This window comes from Capra hircus, chromosome 2 (genome assembly GCF_001704415.2).
Source record: "Capra hircus breed San Clemente chromosome 2, ASM170441v1, whole genome shotgun sequence".
Taxonomy (NCBI): domain Eukaryota; kingdom Metazoa; phylum Chordata; class Mammalia; order Artiodactyla; family Bovidae; genus Capra; species Capra hircus.
Genome location: NC_030809.1, coordinates 129,106,593 through 129,120,559, shown reverse-complemented (window position 1 = coordinate 129,120,559; position 13,967 = coordinate 129,106,593). Strand labels below are relative to the sequence as shown.

At 33.3% G+C, this 13,967-nt stretch overlaps 1 protein-coding gene across 1 annotated transcript in view; it reads right to left on the bottom strand.

Moving 5' to 3' along the window:
- The window catches only part of COL3A1 (collagen type III alpha 1 chain), a 40,229-nt gene extending 30,885 nt beyond the window's left edge, over positions 1-9,344 (bottom strand). The window contains exon 1 of the mRNA XM_005675869.3: positions 9,124-9,344. Within this exon, the coding sequence (XP_005675926.1) occupies positions 9,124-9,202 (79 nt within the window). The 5' untranslated portion in view covers positions 9,203-9,344. The remainder of the gene's footprint in view (positions 1-9,123) is intronic.

The following is a 13,967-nucleotide window of genomic DNA, read 5'->3' as shown; positions in this document are numbered from 1 at the left end:
AAAAGTAGAATTTTAGAAACTATGGACTGTACAGGATCCCTCCATTCCTCATTTCCATCTGTGTGTGTACATACAACTGTAATGATCTTGTGCTACACCTTTGATGGATTCAAGAGGCTTAAAAGTCCATTCTTACATGTCATAATTACCCTATGTGGTTTACAGCTAATAAAAGAAAGCATGATTTTTTTCACTGTAATTTTAAGTAGGCAAGAAAGAATCTGTTTATTTTAAAAAGTTATTTTAGTTTCTCCTCCATGTTTGAAACAGATGAGAACATTGGAAAGAAATATTGTCTCAGCTTTAAAGGAGCATTCCTTTACACTTTGTGAGCATAAAAGCTGAATGCCAGAATGCTTACCTAATGTGAATGAAGTAGGCCTATCGAAATGGTGTTTTGAAAGACATGCTTAAGAGAAGTGCAATCTTTTTTCATATTATTTTATGAACAGTAAGGATCCAGACATTAAACTTTTTCTCTAAGGAGAACTGACATCTTACACTTAGAATTAAGTATACTGGTTTTCAGAAAAGGTCTGAAAGTTTTGATGAGATGAAAGATTGTTTAATAAAACTGCATGAAATACACTCTTCAGTGTTTACAGTGGCTCCCTTTTCTTAAATGAATTATCCAAAAACTTTCTTTAAATTAGAATTATATGAAGTATTTCAACAGATTGGTTTTAGTTCAAAATTTTTCTCATTAATAATATGGCTCTCAGGCTTCTCAGCTTCTTTGAAAATATCATTAGTGTACAGAACATTGGCTACACGTAGCAATATTGTATTGTGTATTTGAAATTTGGTAAAAGAGTAGATTTTAAGTGTTTTCACCACACATACACACAAAGGAAATTTTGTGAGATGCTGGATGTATTAGCTGACCTGATTGTGGTAATCATTTCACAATGTGTATACATAACAACTCATCATGTTGTAACCTTGAAAGGGAAAGTTGCTCAGTGAAAGTCGCCCGACCCTTCACGACCCCATGGACTGTACAATCCATGAAATTCTCCAGGTCAGAATACTGGAGTGGGTAGCCTTTCCCTTCTTCAGGGAGGGGGTCTTCCCAACCCAGGGATCGAACCAAGGTCTCCTGCATTGCAGGCAGATTCTTTATCAGCTGAGCCACAAGGGAAGCCCAAGAACAATGGAGCTGGTGCCTATCCCTTCTCCAGAGGATCTTCCCAACCCAGGAATTGAACAGGGGTCTCCTTCATTGCAAGTGGATTCTTTATTAACTGAGCTATCAAAGAAGTGCACCTTAAATATATACAAGTTTATTTGTCATTTACACTTCAATCAAGCTAGGAAAGAAAAAAAAGACACCATCAGTTTATACTAACAATTTTTTTAGCTCTTTGCCTTTGGGTCAAGGTAATCTTTCTGTATTTAACAAAGGGCCTGTGTTATAAAAATTAGGTGCTGGATACTGATGATGTATTAAAGACAAATGAAGATGACAGAGCTAGGGTCAAGCATCTCACATTTTTAATATCTTCTCTTCCTATGTTTATAATCTGCCTTAAAATTAACATAAAAAATTTCCCTTATGTATTCATACTCCTATGTTTGTGTCTCATTGAAGGTATCATCAAACCTAGAAATAGTGTTTTCCATTCCCTCTGCAAACCAGTGAACAAATAAGCCTAATATTGATATTTAAATTTGTAAATGAATTTGTTAGAATTGGGGTTAAGCCCAATGTTACATAAATGGAAATTATTTAGTTTTTTGTTTTCAAATTTTATTTGGAGTCATACATGTGTGTTATGCTTTTTATAACATAAAGGTCTCAATATAAAGATTGAGTTAATTTGGTGTACTTTAAAAAAAAAATATGATTTGTTCTAAACAAAAAAGAAAGTTGGAATGGTTGAAAAGTAAGAATTAATGCACTTCTAGTTACTGCCATAATTTATCTCTCATCCATTTGAAAGAAATTTGGCTCTCCTGAAGTCAGTTCCTGTAGAAACTTATACCCGAATGTCAGACTCTTCTTTACTGTTCTATCTCAGTCACCCTTGTTGAAAGAACAGATAATTTTATGCAGTTCCCTTCAACTTTTCGTTTTGTGTATGACCAAATATGGCTGGCAGTATGTTCTCTTAGAAGTTAAACCTCTTACACAAATATCTCACAGTCCTCAGTTTTAGGACCATAGCCTAGTTGTATGTGAGAAAATCATGCCAGAGTCAAGGAAAAAAAAATGTTTTGTTTTTAAAAGGAATAAAAATGCTCTAGTTAGCCACTTACAGTGTTTAGAAATAAAATAGAAAATGGAATTCAGGAACAATAGTCATCTCACATTATTTCCTTCTTTTCTAGATATCTAAATTCAGAGAAGCTTTGATGAAAAGAAATGTTACATACTTTTGCAAATATGTTAAAGAAAAGGCAAATAATCTAATTTTTACTACTGCACAAATAGTAGATTTTCCAATTCCCTCCTTTATTGTTACTGCTTAAACTAAGTCTCCCTGTTCCAATGTATAACTAATTTTAAACCCCATCTCTCATGTCACTTCTTGTTTCTGATACAAAAAACAGTCCTGAAATGAATTCTTTGTGGTCACACAACAATGCATTAGACTAAATCATCATCTAAATTATAAAACAAAATGAAACTAGTGTATGACATAATCCCTTCTTTGTCTCTTTAATTTTCTAGCTCTTTGCTTTGGAACTTGAGAGAAAAATAAAATTGAGTAACATAATCTTATATTTTCAGATGTTCTTAAAAGTTTTCATTTTGTTGTTTTGGTTTCCATTCTTCATGTAAATTTATGCTGATTTGATAAAATTTTACTCTTGTGACTAAACTATAATACACTGTAAGTTATCTTTGCCTTAATTCTAGTTTTGGAGTAAAAATTATATGCCTTGAAGCATTCAATCAAATTGTTAATTTAGCTTGAGTAGCAAGTTTAGTCTTTTTTCCTCTTCCTTTCTTACTGAATCTTTCTCAGAGAAAAGGTGTTCTTTAATCTGAACATCTAAAAATAACAGATGTGATATGCAAATTATCATAACATTTTCCTGTTACTGTAGAAAGCTGAATATTTTGTAAGTGTGAACAAAAGGAGTTCATATAGTTTTCAACTGAAATATATTTAGCTTTTAAATGATACTAATGTTTGGAAAACATACATTTTTATTAAATATGTTTTGGCTGCTATTATTAATCAGAATATGTTAAAATATGTTAGATGAGTTAACAAAAAGGACTGAGAGAAATATCTGTAGGCCTATGTAGATGGATAATTTCAATTTTAAAATGGTTTTTGCATGGACAAGGTAGAGTCTTCTTATTCTTATCCCCTACAAAAAAACCAAAGACCAAGAAATTTTATGAATCATTTCTAGATGTTTTCTTGTTTTATTCTTTATAGATACATGATTTTTATGTCTCCAATTAGAAATTTCCTTTAAGATTTTGTCCTGTGAAAAATAAAAATAATTAAAGAATTAGAATTAAAAGTATCATATATCTAACAATCAGCCATTGCATTATAATATAATCTGATTAGTGACAAATTATAAGGATACTGAATAAAACATATTCTACTTGCATAATTACAGTTAGCAAACATCTTTAAATTTTATGTCTGATGACCAAAATGCTCTTCTTTACTTTCCTTATCACTGAATTATGAAGTACTTCAATTTCACCTTCCTTACAGTAATTTTATTTTCCAGTGTTAGTAAAACTCATACTAGGCAGAGTTTGTGTCTGTCTTTCCTGCATCGCAAGCACTGTTCTATATGTTGCATATCTATCCTATGTAATTTTCTCACAAGCCTGCTGAGGTGAGTGCCATCACAATACTCATTTTACAGATAAGGAAGCAGAGATACGCAAGGTTATATGGTAAGAGGTAAAGCTAACATTTGAACCTAGGGAAGGTTTCTCTAAATTTGATATTCTTAGCTACTACATTCTATTCTCTTTCTGTAGTTTCAAGGGCAGGATAGGCTCTGTCCCATTATAATTTCTAAGTCCAGCAAACTTGAAATCAGAATGTAAAAAATCAGGGGTTTCTTTTCTATTTTTTTAAAGGAATAACATTTTTCTACAGAAAATCTTTTCAATCTGGCCTCAAAACAAGAAGACACCATCTGGAATTGAATTCTGTTGTTTATTTTCTTCTGAACTTATGAAAAACTGTTTAATCTCCAAGACCACCCTAATGACATCCAGACCACCAACAGGATTAACTGGCACTGGGAACTCAGCACATGTTTTACTACATATAGAAAACCAGGATCCTATCTGCAGCCACATCAATGAACAGATAACGCTTATGTATTCATGCAGAAAAAAATATATATATTTAGGAGGTCTAAGATTAAGCGGCAGCACATATAGTAACTAAATGAGTCATATTAATGAAATTGTAACTTCATTAAGAGATTCCCTTCTGTATGTGGACATAGATGAACACATCAGGCAGCTCCAGAGAGTTTCTCTGATTTTAATTAACTTGAGAAACAGTCCCTGTTTGCTCTCCTCCACCCCAAATATTATAGAAAACAAAGTTTTGAAAAAATAAATGCCATTTTGCTGAAGCAATAATTTCTTAATCTGACTTTCCAAAGCAAATATAACTTTTAATAGGTCTGGATCCTTTATCTTGAATTTTTACTTCTTTGGGGCACACTGTTTTGCACTCTTCTTTGAACTTTTCATTTTGTTCACTAAGATTACATTTTAACTGCAGTTCTTGACCTCAGTCATGGAAAATACAAGGGTTGTATTAGTTAATCTGAAAGGAATCCATCTCTGCTGTGTTTTCATTAGGCACAGACAGAAATTCTAGTGGTTAATGTAACTTCCCAAACTGCAGTTAACAAATGATTTGTATACGACTTGCTATCTCGTTTTTTCCATTGTCATCGTGACATGAAACAGGCCAAGTTTCCCTTCTGAAAACTCTAGATATTTGTTACGCCACACTACCCCCTCCTTTCTTTCTTTTTCTGTTTTTTCTTTTAAATGTGGAAAACAACAGCACTGTACTTTTTTCTAAGGAAAACTGTTTTACAAGAAACAGCCCTCTGAGACGTTTCCAAAAAGTTATTGTAGACCTGGAAACTTTACAAATGTTCTTCATGTCCAGCAAAGGCAATAACATCTTTCATCTTTAAAACTTTAACTCTTAAGCAATCCACTTTAATCACTTCAAGGTGGTGATACCATTTGATGTTACAAAATGAAAGACTGAGGAGCATAATGTTTGGAACTCTGCGCCAGTCATCCACCGTGGAAACCATGGGGTTTCAGTAGATGGCGCTCTTCTCCCTGAGTGACTACTCAAAAGTCTTACATGCAACTCTGAGGTGTGGAACGGGGACTTTCGTGAGGGTTTTTAATTTCAACTCTACTCCTGGAAAACTCACATCCAACAATTCTTGATTTTTTATAATGAGCCCGTAGATAAGACATCAACCCAAGAATCTGAATTAGTAAAAAGCACATAACCACAGTCTTTCTTTCTTTACCAGAATTGTTTCCGTGGCTTTGCTCTTTTCTCTTCTAATAGAAATGTTTAATTTCAGAATTTGGTCAGAATCTGTTTACTTATAGGCATTTAGGTCATCTGATGATGAATACTCCAGAGATGGGAAGAAAATGCAAGGTATCATGAATGAAAAACACAAAATTTTGTATCAGTGCTTTATTTACTTGAAATTTATATTTTTACAGAACTGAAGATAATTTCTGGTTAAATTATAAATGAAGCTCCTATTTAAAAAGTAGATTTAACAATTCAAAGTGTTAGACAGAAAAAATTATTATTATTTTTTTAACCTTAGAAGTGCATTAACTCACATGTTTTCTAGGACAATATACAATTTTTTACTATCTCTTATGAATGACAGTTAAAAAACAAGAAAATTCAGATACCCTGGATTAAATGTTTGTTTTGTATCCTCTAATTACCTAAGATTTAACAGAATTTTTGTTCTAGTCTTAATCCCTAGTTGTTTCCTAGTTGTGTCATCTTAGCTAAACCACTGAATCTATGTTATATGACTGACACTGATTTATGTGACCAATTATGTATTCTTTCCTTTTAAAAGTACAATTGTTTCTAGTGATTTTTATGCTGCATTTTTTCAATAGTTTGGCATGTTTCATTTTAAGGGCAACACAAACTAGAAAACTTGAACGAGATTGATCAGTTATAAATCCCCTCTTAAAGCATAATGGAAATAAGCATAACAGAAAATAGACTCTCAGAACCTGTGGTGAAGAATTGATTCTCTGAGTCTATTTACAGTGGACTTTAATTCTAAAACAATTAAACACCCACAATTCATTATCACAGTGGAATTATCAGAGTAACAAAATATAAGCTGAAACATTAGAACACTTTTAATTAAAATAAAAATTTATTTCCCTGCCCTAATGAATCAGTATAAGTAATTTTTAATCCTTTTATTTACCAACTAATAAGCTATAACTAAAATACTTCTGTCAAATATTCTAAAAAAATCAGAAACTTTACAAATATTCACAAAAGTAGTTATATGTTATATGTGTAAAGTTATATACTGAATTTTGAAAATGGCCATAACATGCAAGTCCATTTCCTAAGTCTTTGAATAATTACCATGTTTGTGTGTATGTGTGCTTGACAATATTTTATCAGTAACATACCTATTTTCTTAGCAAAGTAGTATTTAATATTTAAAATTCACAGGTGATATTTTAAAATATCATTCTAAAGTTATGGAATACAGCTGTGTAAAATTTATGTTGGCATTAGTATGCAAATGGTAACTGTCTGTCAGCCACTAGGTGGCGAGTCTTTGTATCAATACTTAAAATTTGGCATGTTTATAAACTACAGGAAATATAAAACAGATCACATTTCTCCACTGGTTCAAGAAAACATGTGAATTAAATAGAACTTTCACAGATTTGTAAAAAGACCAAAATTTTGTAAGGACCTGTTTTATGTTCCAGAAAATTCGTGTGAGTCGACTAGAAGTTCGTGTTTACTAGGGCTGTTCTGTTTCTATCTGGTATTCTCAGGACATTTATAAGAAACCCATACCGCAGAACTGTATATGAGTATTCTCAATGTGTTGAACATTCAACCACTTCCTATAACCTTCCTATAGCTAATCTATCAGAAAGATTTTTTTTAAACCTTTAAGAAAAATAAGATATGCTATTTTAAAACAATTTTTTTTCATGACAAACACAGTAAGCTGAACAAAATCTTTTTCAACTTCTTTTAAGCCTAAAAGCAAAATTTCATGACTATTTATTATATTTTGAAACTAAAGGGAAAATGAAAAGAACTTATGTGATATAAAGATACTGTAGGTATTAGATACTTTTTCCCCTCTAAAGTGGGAATGAGAAGAAAAATAGCCATAATGATTATAAAAGATTGTAACCACCAAGCAACCACAAATATTTTGTCACTCTTTTGAACTAAATGCAAAAGTTTTGCAGTCTTTCCAGTAAATGAGAACTTTGTGATTTTTTTTTTCCCCTGGAAATTAGGAGAATTTAAGAATTTTTAAAAAGGTAAAAGATTTGATTGAGGTGGGGGATGTGGTGGAAGTCATTTGGTATTTTAGCCAAGGACTGGGAGTTGTGACATCTTCTGGGAGGATAGAATGGGGAGGGAAAGAGAGGAGGGAGGAAAGAGAGTTGAGAACTCAAGGGAAGGAAAGGCAGAGGAGACAGGAGAAAGGAAGAGAGGAAAAAGATGGCGGCACATGGAGGACCCTTGGGGATGCGGGAGAGAGTGACAGAGAAAGAGGAGAGGGAAGAGGAGAATGGGCTTGCCTAGGAGGGGGGTGGGGTGGTAAGTGAAGGAAAGACAAGGGAGAGGAGGTCGAAAGAGGCCAAAAGGGGTGGAGAAAGGAAGGGAGAAGAGGAAAAGGAGGAGAAATAAAGGCAACAAAGAATATGGGTGTTTCTTTTGTGACCATGGGCTGAATATAAGCGAAGCGGGATCATTGGGTGTGTCCCCTTACTTACATACACAACCTGTGAGGACATTAAAGGCATGATATTAAAATTGAAAAGCTGTTTTCAGACACATGTTCACCAAAGCAGTAGGCTTAAATGTAAACTTTTTTATTATGTGTGTGTAGAAATGTAGATATAAAAACTTCTTGCATCTTCAAATTTAGCACTTTAAGATTTATTTCTATGAAAATTTTAATTCTAATATGTCAGATATTTTCATGACTCTGAGAAGCATGTAAATTAAAAGACATGTTTTCACACAATGAAATAATGAACCAAACATGGCTTTGAGGAAAGTACAACATGAAAATTACTGCTTGCACTTATTAGAATATACAGCAAATCAAGTTTTTGAAGTCATACAGCACTAGCGTCTTTACCTTGTTTGCAGAAAAGTCAAACATTCTCTTGAAAATATTTTCATAAATCTTCTCCTTATTAACATAAAAGCACTTAAAATGAAGAACATGCAAAAACACTAGACCCTTAACAATAAAGTATTAGCAAATACATGTTAATCAACTATGTAAGTGCTTGAAAGCAAAAAAAATAGAAATGATGGAACTTCTTTGCAGTTTGAACCTGGTTAAAGAACACTCAAGTTACTGTTGCTATCTTACAGAAATATACTCGGTGATTCTAATATATAATATTTCCCTGTAGACTATACTTAAAGCATGCTATTTTTAAATTATCTTATCTTACTGGGTAAACAATGCTTAATACTCTATCCTGACAAAGAACCCAGCATACAAAGGAGAGCATAAAAGTATTACAAGCGACCAATAACTTCAGATTGCTTAGGGAAGCATTCCAAGATGTTAACAATCCAGGAGGGGAACTTTTTAAAGCCGTTTAAAGAGTTTCCAGCGCCGTTAACATGAAAACAAGTTAGTACAAGAACATCTTTTTCTTCAACGACCGGAGAACTTTTAAATACAGAAATGACAATATTCTCTTTAAGCAAATATAAAAGGCACCATCCTGGTCAGTTCTACATTTCACAGCTGGGAGCTGACAGACCAAATTAGCATTTATGAGGCAGAGTTCCTCTTTCTACCTGTTTGTAAGGAGAAGTAAAGACAAAACCCCCATGAAGTTTCTTGAAAGCAATACCTACTCACCTTCCTGTTGTGCCAAAATAACAGTGGGATGAAGCAGAGCGAAAAGTAACCAGGTCCCCTTTTGCACAAAGCTCATCATGTCTAAATATCAGACATGAGACTCTTTGTGCAAAAAGGAGAAAAGAAAAGCAGGTCAGAGTAGCACCATCAGTTGTTCCCTGCCCTTCAGCACCGGGCCCGTCATAAAACTCAGCCACTGAGATTCCTGTGCTTTGGCCTTAAATAGGAAAAAGTTTGGCTTCCCTCACTTTCCAGCCCCTTTCTGAAATATGAGAGCAGCACCCATCCCCTTAGCAGTAAAAGAAATGATTAATATGCCTTTTTCCCTTATGGAAGACACAACCCACAAAGAAAAATGGCACATCTGGAGTTTGTGTGCATCTGAGTATGTATATGTTTGTTGCATATTTTAGTCATGTGTATATTTGCATAACTTAAAATATATATCAAAATGCTCTGCCTTGAGTTTTAATAAAAGCATTACATGTGTATATTTTAAAATAACCCTTCATTAACAACTGCATAATTTTGAGAAATTGCCTGATGGCCATTTTTTGAGCATGACTAATTTGCAACCTTGATCTTCCTAGATTTTTATCTTGGGATTTTGCCAGAATCCCCCTTAACTCAATTTAAATAGGGAAGTGCAAAAGATTAACTGGAAGAAAAATCTCTGTTTTTCCCTTTCATTCATCCACCCACTCTGAGTCCCAGAAATTCAGTTTTAAATAAATGTCAAAAGACTATGTATCTAAGGTATGTTTGAATGACACCTGAAAAGTTAGATGCTTATCTCGAGCTGTTTCTATTTCTCACAAATTTCTTTAGCCAGCCAAAGAGGATTCCTTGTGAGATTTCAAATTTTATGCTGCTTGTAAAAGCTGAAATGGATTTTTCTAGAGGAAAATTTAGCCCTTCATGTCTTGACTGTGTAAGAAACAGAAAGAGAAAGACCTTATCTGTGAAATATCAAAATAGTACCAGAAGTTCTCATTTTATCTGGATTGGTATAAATACTAGTATAAATATTTCCAAATTTAGATTTCCATGTGTCTAATTTCCAGACCATATTAACATAGCTTTTCAATGTGTTTATTTCTGGATGTGGGGAGTAATTTCTGGGTTGTATTTGAAAGAAGGGCAAATACCATTTATAGGTCTTTGATAAATCTTTGCAAGAAAAATATGCTCATCCACAGTACCAAGTTATTTCTAGCAATCAAGATATTTCTTTATACCCCAATCATCAGCCCATAGTTCCTTCATTTATCTCTGTATTCTGGTAGAGCTACTCAATTCTAATCACGATCACCTGCATTTATTTTATTTTTGCCCTGTCAACTTAACCATGCCAACTCCATGCCTGTATGTGCACATAAAATTCTCCCCACGTCACAGCAATTCATGGAAGTAACTCCTCTAATGCCTGGTTCAAAACTTTCTTCCATTAAACTTGTTTTCGTGTTCTTTCTCTTTCTGCCAGTTCATGTTACTCAATTTTTACTCAATTCACATAATATCTGCAGAATCCCAGGTTATATCCATGCTATAAGTGAGGAGAGTAGTACACAGGCCTCCCTATAGGCCCAGTTACTAAAAGCACACAGATGTTCCAATATAGATGACATCATCTGGTGACAGGAAAAGAAAACCAGTTGGACCAATCTCTTGTACATCTTCTGATTTTAAACCAGAGAGTCACCACTTAAAGGAAAAAAAAAGGGTAATGATTGAACAGTCATGAAAACAAGCTCTGCTCTTGGATCATAGAGGACATACTGGGGGAAAAGACTGTTATATCTATCATTCTCTCTCTCAATCATCTTTATTTTATACTTTAAAAAGATCCCCTTGTGTTCAAACCAATTCAGAAAAATAGTTAATTTTTCTCCTGGTGTCTTTGACGCATGAAAAAATACATTATCTGTACACATTATCTTATTATTTTAAATGATCAATAAAAGTTGAAATGCATTAAATTTCTTCATTATAATTATAATTGTTTTCTAATATGGAAAAATTGGATATGTTAGTTTTAAAATAATGCTTTTTATGCCTTATTTCAGGCATTACATATACCATTTCTACTGTAATTTTTGTCTTAAAATTCTGTTTGATATCTATTCAAATAAAGTTTTTATACCCATAAGAAAAATCCATGATCAATGTGCTCATCAGAAAAGTTAGCTGATACTTTGTACACACACACACACAAATTGTGTTTTAAGATATCCATGAGAGATCCAGAGATAAATCTCATACTCCAAATTTTCTGATTTAGCATTTTCACTACCTCGAGCATGTTGAGGTCCTGCACCAGGATCCTTTGTAGTCTATGTCCCAGATCCTATTTTTCTTCTTCAAGTCAAAATGTTTTATAATATGGTATCTAGATGGATGTGGATCTCAGTTGGTGTCACGATTGGGTGGAATACACACACTGGTGAATTCTACTGTGCAATCCAACAGTTGATGTCCTCATGGTAACCTAGACACATATTTCTTTCTATATATCCCTGATTTCTCTGCTATTAGCCAGCTCAAACAGAACATGTCATTTTGCTCTCTGGCTTGCATCTGAAGTTTAACACAAATCTAAACACCCACACCAACTAAAGCACTGATTAATCTGGTTCTCCTTTAACAAAAAAGGGTGACTAGAAAGATGAGGCAAAGCCAGGGTGTGGCAGATCATCAAACAAAAATTCAAATCTTTTCCAGGTCAGTGGGAAACAGAGCTTGGGGGAGATGCATAAGCACAGCTGTGACGCCCTCAATAGACCAGTGAATGTCAGCAGCGCTCTCTGTAGCAGCAATGAGAAAGTCAATTACCTGCGTCGTGAAAGACACATGAAAATCTCTCTGTCTCTCTCACTTGTATTGCTTCACATGTGATTTTCTTCTTTAAGCAAAAGAGATGCATTTTTGATGGACATTTTCTACATGCTTTCAAACCACTATAAAATGCTTAAAATGTATCTGTGGGAAGATTTACCTAAAAATATACTGAATCCATAGCAGGATTGCAGCCTAAAACATGATACTTTACAATACAATTGTAAAATACAACATAAATTCTCTTTGCTACTACTCCTAGAGAAGTGGGTCAGTGGTGAAATCATGTGTTCCTTTAAAAAGAATTTAAACAAATACTAATATGCATATAGAAGAGCCAAAATGTGATTGCAAATGTCATGCTGCCATGAAGGACTTGGGCGTATCTAGCCATAGATTTATCTAAGATTGCGGCTATGAGATTGGTAATGTGATATAACAGGCAAATTGTTGAATGATTACTATGATCAGTTCTTCAAGACCCTTTAATGTCTTCTTATTCCCTGAAGTACAGTTAATTGTCCCTTTATTTTTGTTCCTATAGAACTGTGTTGATAATCACTTCTCTTTAACACAGAAATTTTACTTTGGTACAGGACTCACATTTCCTTGATGTTTAATAAAATGAAACGTGCTCATTTTGGAAACACTAGTATCTCTGTTCTTATCTTTTTTTTTGTTGTTTAAATCTCCTTTGTTGTTTAAGCCTGAGGTCCTGCATTTCTCTCCTTGCATTTTTCAGCTGAAAATTACCCCAAGATTGAACAGAAAGTTCAAAGAGGTTACATGACCCTCAGAATTACTCATTGGAATTGGAATGGGAATTAAATAGCACACTTTCCAAATTTTTTTTCACCATGTTTTCCACTTGAATTAGTCACTGATGTGGTAACAATATTTTTATGCAATTTAGGAACTTGGTGAATACATTTTTTTTAATGAGGGATTGTAAAAAATGGAAAGAAGAGAAAGAGTTGTAGAGTTAATGACCGATTAAAAAGAATATTCTGATTTGGGCTCATCATTAATCTTTAATTTCTGGTGTTGCTGTAACTGTAAAAGTTTTGAGTTAATCCTTATTAATTTATACTGAATGATAGAGTTTAATCTCAGGGCATTCAAGAGAATTTGCATATGTTTTTGTGTTTCTATATGTGTGGTTTTTGTGTATATATACATGAATATATATTTTAAAATATATTCACATATGCTTTTAAAGTTTGACAAAAATTTGAGCAAGTAAAATTTCATGGAAACTGCCTTAATATACATGTTTGAATTGTGAAAGTTTATGAAATGTTGTAATTATTTCTTCCTAGAATGAAGTCTTTATATACTTATGTTTCGGTGATATTTACCATCTTAATTTTATAATTATGTTTGAAAATTTATAGAAAATTAGAATCAATTACCTAACATACTGACTTATCTCAAAACAGTGTGATTATTTTATACATTCTGTTGTAATTTATAAATTATAAATTTTGTCTTAAAGATTCTGGGATGCAACATCAGAAGTTCTCTGTTGGGTCTGCAGTTAACTTAATTGTTTTCAGGGTTGAAGCTCCACTCTGCAAATCCCACTAGACTCTCTATCAAATAGAATTTGTCATCTGAGTCATACTTAGGAATTTTCAGCAGTATCCAACACAGCTGCAATAGCTTTTCAAATGAAGCCAATTTTGTCTGAAGATAAAAAGAAGAACCCAAATTACAGTCTTCTGATAGGAGCATGAGATAGGCCAAAGCCAAACTCATTGGATTTACATGCTTCAAACACAGTAATTTTAATTTATTTCAATATTTTTATATTCAGATATTCCATGGGGGGCTATATTTAGGGTTTTTTAATCCAAATAGTTTCTTAGGACAAAGATACTTAGAGCCATCTGCTTCTCTCTCCCCAAATGAATGGAAATAAATGTGGCTTTCCTAGGTGTAAATTATGACTGTTACTCTGCACAACTAACCTTTCTTCAGGTCAGCATTAATGTTCATGTAAAAATATT